General features: G+C 44.4%; 1 protein-coding gene across 1 annotated transcript in view; it reads left to right on the forward strand.

Moving 5' to 3' along the window:
• The first annotated feature begins 1,348 nt into the window (after positions 1-1,348).
• LOC124579080 (protein sneaky) overlaps positions 1,349-12,614 on the forward strand; it is a 284,298-nt gene continuing 273,032 nt past the window's right edge. Inside the window, exons 1-2 of the mRNA XM_047131238.1 lie at positions 1,349-1,489; positions 6,527-6,760. Coding sequence (XP_046987194.1) covers positions 1,349-1,489; positions 6,527-6,760 — 375 coding nt within the window. The remainder of the gene's footprint in view (positions 1,490-6,526; positions 6,761-12,614) is intronic.

The raw sequence follows: 12,614 nt of genomic DNA on the forward strand, positions 1-12,614 counted from the left end.
GGCAGTCTTTTAATTTCCCGGGCACCTTGCCTTTGATTTTATGCGACGATGCCTCCATGGCTGACAATGTTTTACATTTTATCCGTGCTAGTCCTTTTTATGGATCCATTTAGGGGGGTCCTGCACTTTTCCGTTTCTGTGTCTTTTGTCCTCGCGTCTCTCCATATTTGTTGCTGTTTTGGTGTCTCATCGGATGGTTGACTCTTTCCCTTTTTTGTTGTCGTGGTCAGTCAACCAGTCTCCGGCCATCTTCTTTTCTTCTATTTCTTTCTGTCTGGTGTTCGTCTGTACTCTCCTTTTCTGTAGTGTTCGTTGCCTAATTTGTGTTCTTTAGCACCTGGGGGGGGGGGCAGTCTCCTTCCCCTTGGGGTTTTATCTGCTCTGCGACTTTGTCTCGCTTGTTTTTGGAATGGGGGACTGATGACCTTAGCTGTTTAGTCCCCCTTAAACATCCCAACAACCACCACCATCAGACCTGATCCCACATTTCTGCCAAAGATTATTGCTGGGAATGAAAGTTGGTCCTACCGGTATGACCCTCACACGAAGTGCCAAAGTGATGAACGGCGGAATCCTGGATGACCAGTCTTGAAAAACGTCAGACGACAACCTTCGAGAACAAAGACAATGTTGGTCGTATTCTTTGATAGTAAAGGGTAATTGCACCGTGAATACGTTCGTCCAGCCCAAACAGTGAAGCAAAATCTTTACATTGAAGTCTTCAAATGCCTGCGCCAAACTATTCGCCGTAGCCACCCTGATTTGTGGAATTCTCAGGACTGGTTCTTACTAAATGACGATGCAAGACCTCATACTGCTTTATCTGTTAGCGAGTATGTGGCCAGACATTCTGTTGTTGCCATCCCAGATCCTCCATCTTGGCCCGACCTCTCGCCTTGCAATTTTTTCTTGTTCCCGCGAATGAAAAGGCGATTGAAAGGAAAGCTTCATCAAGATATCCAGACATCCAGCGGGCTGCGAGAAATGACCTTACAGCATCTCAGTCGAAAATTTCCCTGCTTGCTTCCAAGACCACTAGAAACGTTAACAACTGTGCATAGATAGTAAACGGGACTACTTTGATTGGAGCTAGGATGCTTACATGGCAAGTGTAATGTTCTATTTTTTTTAAAAAACCTGTACTAGAACTTTTCTGACACAGGGAGTATAACATTAGCGTACCCCATAAATATACTGAAAATAATAAAAACTTGTACATCACCTCTGAAAGACGTCTGCCAAGAATTTTATTATAGTGAATTTTCTACTGTAGAGAAAACTTTGCAGAATTCAATATATTTCGATACTTCTGTTCAATAACCATTCCGGCTTGGCAGATGTGGTAGTGATGAGTTTTCTGCCCAATGTGTTGCGTTTTGCCACAGGTCTGTGGTACCTGACGGTGAGCGACCTGGGCGGCGGTGGAGGAGTCGCAGGCGCGACTGCTGCTGCTGTGATGATGGGTGTGGCCGCAGCTGTCTCCAGGCAGGTAATGCCTCCTTTACAGTAGCAGCCGCTACACCCACCGCACAAGTATTTCACAAAGAAAGTCACATTATGACAACACGTGCATTAGAGACCTGTAATTTACAGTAAATGGCGTGTTTCAAAGTTTTGCATCAAATTAGTAGGGGTGATAGATCGCGTCGTGTGAAACAACTATTTTAGAGACAAAATGTTTACTGAAGCTCTGTGGCGAAGCTAGAATCCTTTCTTATTAGTTATGCCCCTGAGAGGTGGCACTGCGTAGGCACTCTGTAATGTGAGTATGCAATGCATGTTGCCTATAGTCAACTACTACGATTAAAAACCCTGATTCAGTTATAAAATGCGTTTTTCCACTTATGGACACTCATTCTTAATGTTTTCTTGTTGAAAATCACTATCTCAGTTTCCTAGAGTAGGCAGCATGCAGCGCACCTTGTTAGTAGATCCTGGTAGCTAGGTGAAATCTCTCATCGTCCAAGGTCGGCGAATACTAAAGGACACCTAGTGTCGCGGGAAAGCATCAGCAGACATTTTGTCTCTAATAAAAGTTGTTCCTGGTGGTGCGATCTATTATCCTCAGGCGTTTGATGCAAAGGCTTTGAAACAACCTGTATATCCCACTGATCAGTTTACTCCTATGCTAATTACGATAACACTGAAGTATGTAAAAACAACATGCTCAAAAAACATTTTGCACCACCATCACATATGCTAATGTGTGTGGGTTTAAATTCCAAGGGAGAAAGGAAAGAATGTACAAATCGCATGAAACTAAAAAGCAATCTTAAGGCGAAATGAAAGCAAAACATTAACCTAAGTAAATGTAATTTGTTCGAATTTGCACACCCACGAAATCAAAATCTACTGTGGGTAACATCCAATATCGTCCTGCTTCATCCTGTGCATTATTGCATGCTTGGATCCTCCTTGGCACACTATCCACTGCCCATTAGCAAGACGTTGCTGTTCACACCTGTCCCACAATTCGACGGCGGCCCTCTCAAGGTCACCCACTGTGGGTATCGATGTGGGGGAGGGGGGGGGGGATCTGCGACGACGCATTGCGTATTTCATCTGGTCCCATTCATCTTGTATCAATTTCGTGCCAGCCAATATCGCAGGTCAATCCATTCGGTTGATTTCTATCTCCTGGAAGGAAGTCTTAACGAGTGGGTGCGGTGAACTAGTGAATTATCGTCTTGAGAAACAATCCCATTGCCGAAATGTTGACAGTGGTGTTGGACAGTAGACTGGAGAATCCTGCGCCGATATTCCACACTTCTTAAATTACTCTCGAAAGTGATTAAAGGTACTTGATATCCGTACAGCTCAAAACATGATTGGCCCAACTCCTTGTTGGACCCTTGGAACTGTATGCCGAGGCGTTCACTGCTACTCTGGCCGCCTCCACACTCTCTTACAATGATCATCAGGCGTCAGACAAATGCAACACTAAACACTGAAGAGAACCTGACTCCACTGATCTAGGAGCTCCCTTGCTCACTTCCTTCGCGTACCACCCTACACAAGAACCTTGTTTATCTGGCCCTCATTAATCCGCATTTCCGGTTTGCCAGGGTTAACCTTTTCTTTTTTTTTTTTTTTTTTTTTTACGCGAAAATGTGCGGCGTACTGCTGCTACGGTACAATATATGTACAGTTGTTATATTGGCACTGGAGGCAGCGTCGATATGGCCGTTCCCATGCTTCCAGCTACCGTTATTAAGGTCAGTGTGGATCTGTTCCTTACAGAGTTAAGAAGCTGTACGGTAAGGCTCTTTTGTACCGGTGTTTTGAGTATTCGTACGTGAAATGGCTTTGAAGCGAAAGAAAGTAGCTGCGTGCAAATAGTTGAAAGTGCTAAACGGTACAGACAAAGGAGAACTGCTGAAGAACGTAGCTGCAGAATACGAGATAGAGACATAAATTGTATCACACAGGAAAAAGAACTGTATAGAAATTGAAGGCCTCCGCTTCAAAATGATGACTAAAAACAGTTTGCAGAACTGCAGTACAATAAAGAAGCAAGAAGTTAAATACTGCATGAATCATTATTCGCTTTGTTCAGTAAATATCAAACGTGTGATTTTTATGGTTGCATCCTCTTGGGATCAAGTTACTGAACTTTCGATTCTGAAGTCAGGGAAAACAGTATGACCTCCCATTTGTGATTTTACCGCTGAAGATTCTGAAGGTTTCAACACCCCTGAAATCCTTGAAATGTTAGCAAACAGAAAGACAGTGATGGTGAAGCGGGCAACGAAAGTGGCGATTGAGGGGAAGGAATAATGCCTCATGCAGGCCAACGGCACAAATGGATAAAGTCATGATTTACCTAGAACGTCAGCTGGAAATTACTTTGACCAAACTGATGTTAGTGAAACGTCTACGCGATCATGCTGCCCTCAAAGGCCACACAAGTTTGTAGCAAAAGAAACTTACTATTTCAGTAAACAAACGTAAGTTCAATACAGTAACTGCAGACCTTAAGTGGCCAAAAAGTGTTTTTTATTAGTGCATGAATTAAAGATTTTTATGTTTTAGTACATATCAGAGTCTTCTGGATTTAATATGATGCTGAAATGTGGATACTGAAAAGAAAGATCAAGGCTGGAGGCTTTTGAAATGTGGACATGGCGGAGAATGGAAAGCATAAGTAGGACGAATGGAGTGAAAAATGAAGAGGTATCGAAACGATTGGGTGGGCAAAGATAATTATTGGATGTCATAAAAAGAAGAAAAGCTAATTGGATTAGACATATATTAAGAAATAAGCAGGGGCTTATAAAACCAGTCTTAGAATGGATGTGGAAGGAAAGAGGAGGGAAGGGAAGTAGAGATTTCAGAGCCTGGATAATGTGATGGACAGCTGCACATGCAGCAACATTAAGAAGAAGTAATGGATCGCAGGAAATGAAGACTCAGAGGACCTGCTAATACAGAAGAAAACTGATGATGACGATAATGATGATGATAATACTCCCAGATTTTCGGTGATCCGGTCCCACCTAGTCCGGATAAACGAGATTCTCGCGTATCGTGGAAGTTTGTACTGCTGTTGGTAATGACAGGATCTATTTCCGTTGACTCCTCTTCGGGGTACCTACAAGCCGTAATCCGTTGGTAGCGGTCATTACGAGGCAGATGTTCACTTTTTCGTGCCTCACAATAGCGGTTAAATCAAAGAGATAAAGTATACATACAGAAGCCGTGGTACGTTGTTTAGCGCACCTCTTGGTAACACGCTCTGCTGTTAAGCGCCATATTTTCAGAAGTCAATCTGTGGTTGTTTGAAAAATGGTTCAAATGGCTCTGAGCACTATGGGACTCAACATCTTAGGTCATAAGTCCCCTAGAACTTAGAACTACTTAAACCTAACTAACCTAAGGACATCACACACACCCATGCCCGAGGCAGGATTCGAACCTGCGACCGTAGCAGTCCCGCGGTTCCGGACTGCAGCGCCAGAACCGCTAGACCACCGCGGCCGGCGGTTGTTTGAAAAGCGAAATGGTACGTGTGTGAAATTCTAAGATAAGCTAGTGCCGAATTTATTTTTGAAATCGTGCCTAACATTTGCACTGCGATTAAGTGCACGCACAAAAGCAATAAAACCATGAGTATGTTATTTCAGTTGAGTACTATTTAAAGATATTACCTATTAGTGGTTTTCTAGATTTGTGTTATACGCCAGCACAGAAAGAACTTTCACGTGTTTAACTTTTCGTGAATATGTGAACTTATTATTTCACCCAAGATTTCGTAATTTCCTTACGTACTATTACTGGCAATGCCTCCTTGTTTTGACTTCCGTAAACATGACGGATGATAGGGTGAAATGTTCAAATTACATCCCTTTAGTGTACACCAATTCGGGTGGCAACTTACTGTTTTGGAAACCGGTCTACATCTACGTCATTTACATCTTACGGCGTGTGGCGAAGTGTACTTACGTACCAGTGTCACTTCCTCCTTTTTACGTTCCAGTCGTATCGAGTATGCTTCGCGGGAACTACGACTGCTCGTACGCTTCCGTGTGGGTTCGAATGTCCCTGATTTTATCTTGATGGTCTTTTCGCGAGATATACAATATTTAGATAACACAAGCACAAATTAAGAGTGCGAGTTTTGTTACCATATTTTAGCTTACCCGTGACTGCAGCTCAGCTTGGTACGTACTAAATTTTACTATTGTTAATTGTTCAAAATCATTTAATTCAAGTTCAAAGTTAACTCTCTTATTTCTAAATTGTGTAGATTCAAGTTGCTTTTGAGATGGTGGTTGAGGTAGCCCAAAACTAACCCTACTTTATTTAATTTCATAGTGCTTCAGAAACAAAGTTCACTATTAATTTCAGTCACTAAATTAACTTTCAGTTTTCCGGTTTTATTAATTCTTTTGCTAAATTAAATCAGAGTGTAGCGAAATTTATTACTTCTGACAAACATTCAGTTTTCACACAACACGTGTCAACCTTCAGTTGCCACGCTTTTAGTGCTAATTGTATGTGCAATAACCTTACTTTTTCAGTTATTATAGTAGTTGTCCATAGGACTGGAGACCGTAATTTTCCCCAAATCTCAAACATCTAATTAACGCCAGTTAATTGTTAACGTAACGACTGCACATGTACTTTCTTTATTAACTTTACCCCTTTTCAAAATTAATTTCCACCAGTTTCATTCGCATTTTTCCTTTCATCTAGATGTAACCCTTTCCTCCCTCTTTACCGACAGATTAACTTCGGTGACGATTGCTTTTCCCAAATTTCCATCAGGTACACGCGTTTTAATTTTTACAGTCATTGAGGTCGATAAGTGAGGGGGAGGTTACATGCTGACAGTGAATGAACAGGCTTGCATAGAATAGAGTAGCGTTGACAGCCGCATCAGACCAGTCTTCGGATAGAAGAACATTGCAGTGATAACTACAACACATATGAGAGAAGTTTTGTCTGGAGTTTGAGGGTCAGTTGTTATTGTTAGAGTAGATAACGGCTGTCCAGAGCACAGTACTGAGAGACCTGTGTTCGGCAGATGCGGTGCGTGTGCGCGCTTTGCCTGCCTGGTGCGTGTGGGAGGGCAGGCCTGGACGTCCTGCGCGTGGCGCTGCTGTGCTGGGCCGTGGAGGGCCCGCTGCAGGGGATGGCCTACTCGGCGGGAGAGCTGGCGCGCACCTTCTCCTGCTCGGCCGCGCTCGCCTACAACCTGACCAGCACGCGCGTCCACCTCATGGTGGCGCCCTTCCAGCAGGCGCTCCTCTCCACCAAGGTCAGCGCCGCCTCCATCACTCTCTGTGTTGTGACCTGACGAAACTCCTGTCATCCGATATAACGGTGGGTTCTTTGATTGTGCTGAGAGATGGCGCAGTGCAACTGCATCGTACAAAATATTATTTCACTATATTACAAGAATGATAAAAATATTTACTTAACGTTATGCAGACCGTTGCCAAAGGGATGTGCAAAATTTATGTTGTGTTATGTCCGCATGTAAACTGGCAATGGCAAGGAAAGCATTTCTGAAGAAGAGAAATTTGTTAACATCGAGTATAGGTTTAAGTGTCAGGAAGTCGTTTCTGAAAGAATTTGTATGGAGTGTAGCCATGTATGGAAGTGAAACGTGGACGATAAATAGTTTGGACAAGAAGAGAATAGAAGCTTTCGAAATGTGGTGCTACAGAAGAATGCTGAAGATTAGATGGGTAGATCACATAACTAATGAGGAGGTATTGAATAGAATTGGGGAGAAGAGAAGTTTGTGGTACAACTTGACCAGAAGAAGGGATCGGTTGGTAGGACATGGTCTGAGGCATCGAGGGATCACCAGTTTAGTATTGGAGGGCAGCGTGGAGGGTAAAAATCGTAGAGAGAGACCAAGAGATGAATACACTAAGCAAATTCAGAAGGATGTAGGTTGCAGTAGGTACTGGGAGATGAAGAAGCTTGCACAGGATAGAGTAGCATGGAGAGCTGTATCAAACCAGTCTCAGGACTGAAGACCACAGCAACAATGTCCGCACTGTAACACAACAAATATTCCGTGATAACCAAATTTATTTGACCTTCTGTCACTCAAAACAAAACTTAACACTTCGCTGGCTGTAGCGCCAAGGAGAAATCAGAGTCACTAGCAGAGAATACAAGTCCAACCCACTGCAAACCAGTCGATACCGACGCGTCGTAAGTTTCCAGCCAGGGAGGCCACAGTACGGTTCGGTCGTCGTGACTCCAGCAGCCGGGTAGTAACACAGTCATCGGCGAAGATTGAACTGGTAAAACGGACTCAGGGAGCTCGCTTAAATCCGCAGGTCCGGCCAATCAGAGTGTTGGTACATGGCGTCCTTATACGGTTGCTCACTCTGGTGGCCAGGGCAGCGCCGCCAGGGTGTACGCTGCCGCTAACCCAGCGACGACGCGTTCACTTGCGCCAGTTGTTGACATCGTGGGCGGCGCCAGCGGTTCTCGCTGTGTGCCGCGCGTGTTGTAGCACACCGCGCCGAGTTGACGGCTGCTGTGCGGCGGCTGATACGACAATTTACAACTATCTTTGAATACAAACGCATCCCTTGATATACACGAATTTCTTCTCTTGAAGTATAAAGATCACAAAGTTCAAAAATATAGTTCATTTTAAGACATGTGTAACACATGTATACTATTTAGGCGATTATGCCTGCTGGATCTGAGGTCACGAACTGGGCTTAGCAATTCCATGATCTGCTGTATGGGCCTCCGTGCAGTGGCGCTTTGACGCTGGGATCGAGGGTGTGGCTTCGCCAGCACCTCACATTCGGCGGTGCAGATCGCAGGAGATGCCAGTAACTACTGTGGTACTGATGCGAGTTGTCGACTTTGGTATCACACTGTGATCATAGGACGATACCACACTCTGTATTTGGGCGGGTTATTTCAGATTGATTCCTCCGATTTCATACGACCATACCGTCTACAGCAGCCTGTTTCAGCTGACATTCCCACCTCAGGTAGCCGGGCAGCTAAGGGCAGTGAGTGTGGAGGTTTGGGGGGGGATGGGCAGGGGGAGGGGGGGAGGGGGGTAGACAGCTGGTGGACAGGCATGTCCCATGCAACAGTTGCACTGACTGAGTGTCTGCTGGCAGGGTTCGCTCAGTGCCTCGCAAGTGCACAGAGTGCACGTTAATGGGCCACGCCACCTGGAGAGTAGCCTATACGAAATGCACCTACCTGAGGTTGAGCTGAGGGGTATCCATTAAAATCTGCGGCCTATGGGGCAGCGTTAGAATTGTCTCTTCTACGAGAATGAAGACACAAACTTGGGTTGCGTTTTAACTCAAGCGTACCACTAACCATAGGCGCAGATCCAAAAGGGCAAAGAGGTGTAATGCGGATCATGATATTCTGTTTCTATACGTATTAATTTCCAAAATTTTCATCTTTCAGAGAGTAAAGTAGCAATTAGCAAAGAGTCTTAGAAATCACAAAAGTTCTAAAAAATTACGAGTTACGCTTAACACATGATACATTTCAGTTGCTTTTCTGAAGATTAGCTCTTTTGCATTGTTCTGAGGTCTGACTGCTGAAAATACATTGACAGAAAAAAAAAAATCGCAGCACCAAAAAGGAGGCGTGTGACATAAATTAAAGCCGGTAGGCATATTTCTACATCTTAACGGTAATATCCATTAAAATTTTGAGCCGGTTGCATAAGAGTGGCGCTGCTAGTGCCACTTTGAGGACGCGAATCAGGTGTGGTGCAAATGGTTCAAAAATGGTTCAAATGGCTCTGAGCACTATGCGACTTAACTTCTGAGGTCATCAGTCGCCTAGTGCTTAGAACTAATTAAACCTAACTAACCTAAGGACATCACACACATCCATGTCCGAGGCAGGATTCGAACCTCCGACCGTAGCGGTCGCTCGGCTCCAGACTGTAGCGCCTAGAACCGCACGGCCACTCCGGTCTCAAATGGCTCTGTGCACTATGGGACTTAAGCGCCTAGAACCGCTCGGCCAGCCTGGCCGGCTATTTTTTGGTGTTGTGATTACTTTCCGCCAGTGTATTCCAGTCAGCAAAAGACGTCCATTCACAAGATGGCCATATCTGCTACCAACAACAAATCTGCCACAATTTATGACGCCACAGGTGGAACCAACAAACCACTGGAAGTTGAGTAAGGCAAGACCGATGCAGACAGACACTCCACTAAGAAGTAAGAAAACAAAAAGAGTGATATTGAATTCCTGAAAGTAGGTAGAAATGCATGAAACATCATTGCCTTACTATATGCCCGCATGGCAATAGTCTCCATACTTCTGTTCACGATCTTAGTACTAAGTGAAACAGATGTAAATTATGAAGTTGTCAGGTCTATGATAGTTTGTTTGTAACACAGTTCTTAAATCGACTGTATGACATAGGTACTTCTCAAATTGTGAACAAAAGTGTTTCAAAGGATGTAAACCCTCTGAGAAAGAAAGTGAAGCACCAAGAAGACTTGGTTGGATGTCAGTGCAGCTCTGAGTACATACCAACCATAGACGGGTATGTAAGTCGCTACAATTGCAGTTCTCTGTGAGAGATAGAACGACCACCAGCGTGCATTAGTGCTGTTTAGGTTTGGCATTGTTAATAGGCCTGGTAGTATATGTAAGGGACGTGAAAAGTATCAGACATTGCGTGATTACTGTGAGGGGCAGGCAATGGCGGCATACTCGTACGAGACGATGTTATCAGCACCTGGCCCAGTTTGAAAGGGATTGTGGGTCGCCATTTAGCTAGCTGTTCGAATCGTATAATATACAGATTCGTGGGGCAGTCAGATGTGACAGTGACCCAATTTTGGACTCCACGGCAACATAAGCGCAGGCGTACTCGTTGTCAAAGTTCACAACAAGTGGTATCGCCATGTTGTACGTGAAGCACATCGTACCCTCTCACATCTGCACTTGCTATCTAAATACAAGTAATGGTCTCCTTGTAACATTCTGTGTCATCTTCCACCATGGGTGGGATACTAGCAGCGGCCGGACAGGGGAATAGCCGACCCCTGTGTAAGCTGTTGTTAACACCACTGCACAAACAGCTGCAGTTGGGCTGGCGCCGTGACCGAGAACCATGGACTGCTCATGAAAGGCGACACATTATGTTGTTGTTGTTGTGGTCTTCAGTCCTGAGACTGGTTTGATGCAGCTCTCCATGCTACTCTATCCTGCGCAAGCTTCTTCATCTCCCAGTACCTACTGCAACCTACATCCTTCTGAATCTGCTTAGTGTATTCATCTCTTGGTCTCCCTCTACGATTTTTACCCTCCACGCTGCCCTCCAATACTAAATTGGTGATCCCTTGATGCCTCACACGGCCGATTTCCTTCCCAATCCTTCCCTAACCCGAGCATGCGCTCCGTCTCTAATGACCTCGTTGTCGACGGGACGTTAAACACTAACCACCACCACCACCTTGATGCCTCAACACATGTCCTACCAACCGATCCCTTCCTCTAGTCAAGTTGTGCCGCATTATGATCAGCGATGAATTGCGGTTCTGTTCGATCCCAGGTGACTACTTCCAGCGAGTCATTCTTCCAATGTTGTGGAGAGGCACAGCAATATTACTCCTGGTGTCATGGTGTGAGGAGCCAACGGTTGGGGTTGAGGGAGTATTGCAATTTTCAACAGAACGTTGCTGGTCCACACATGGCACGTTATGAACAGTCTATGTGATATGGAGGAACTTCCATGGCTATCAAGATTCCCAGATCTGACCCCGATAGAATATGTGGTGGGACTAGCTCCAACGTGAACTTCGTCCAAGTGCCGGTACACAGAGTGTCGAGGACCAGTTACAACAGTTGTGTACCAGCTTACGTCATGAGAAGATGCAACAGCTTTATAACACCCTTTCTAACTGAATCAGTACACGGGTCCAGGCCACAGAAGGTGCAACATCATACAGATCAGTGGGCTAATACGTTCTTTGCAAATCCGACTCGGTTTTGCAATCACTAAAATAACATCACATACCCTCTCAACCCGTGAAGTTTCATGTCGTTTCCTCCTCCCCTTCTTAGTGCTTCACTTTTCTTGTCAGGTACTGTATTTCTCTAAATTACAGTTCCTTCGAAGTTCGCTAAAGCGAAATACTTAAGTGCTAATTTATACGAGACGTTATTATTTTATCAATATATTATTATTATACTGTTATTGTATTACTTTATTATTGTTGTTATTAAACTCTTCGGCATTTGTGACTTGTTAAAAGTAGGGGTGTCAGTAAATTATATTGGCTTGGAGGGGCAGTGACAAGCTGTGACCTCCTCCGGAACCGAATAATGGATCTTTTCTCAGTACAAAGTTTTTATTTAAAAAAAACATCCGATTTTACAAAGGTATATCTTTTATGTGCTTACACACAGAATCTTGGGTTGCATTTTATAATTATGTTTACATTTGTATCTACGTCTAAACGCATCAAGTCTCTTATTTTGTGTGTAGCAGAGGGTACTTCTCATACAACTATATGTTCCTCCCTTCTCCACTCCGTTCTCAAAAGGGGCGTGGGAAAAATGATTGTCGATAAACCTCTGTATGAACTCTTTATTTCGCTGATTTTCCCGTCGTGGTAATTTCGCGATGCGTATGTGGGAGGAAGTGATATGTTGCAAGACCGTTCTTCGAACTTAGACATCTCTGTGATGTGCAACAAAGCTCCTTCAGTGTCTGTCGTTGGACTTCGTTGAGCATCATCGTGACACTCTCGCACAGACTAAACAATCCCTCGATGAATGGTAGTGCTCCTCATTGGTTCTTCTCTATCCCTTCTGTTAATCGAAGCCCGCATCTCATGGTCGTGCGGTAGCGTTCTCGCTTCCCATGCCCGGGTTCCCGGGTTCGATTACCGGCGGGGTCAGGGATTTTCTCTGCCTCGTGATGGCTGGGTGTTGTGTGCTGTCCTTAGGTTAGTTAGGTTTAAGTAGTTCTAAGTTCTAGGGGACTGATGACCATAGATGTTAAGTCCCATAGTGCTCAGAGCCATTTGAACCATTTGTTAATCGAAATCCCAGACTGTTGAGCAGTACTCAAAAATTGATGATCGTACGAATGTTTTGCAACTCACTTCCTTCGTGGATGAATTTCATTTTCGTAA

This window comes from Schistocerca americana, chromosome 1 (genome assembly GCF_021461395.2).
Source record: "Schistocerca americana isolate TAMUIC-IGC-003095 chromosome 1, iqSchAmer2.1, whole genome shotgun sequence".
NCBI classification, from domain to species: domain Eukaryota; kingdom Metazoa; phylum Arthropoda; class Insecta; order Orthoptera; family Acrididae; genus Schistocerca; species Schistocerca americana.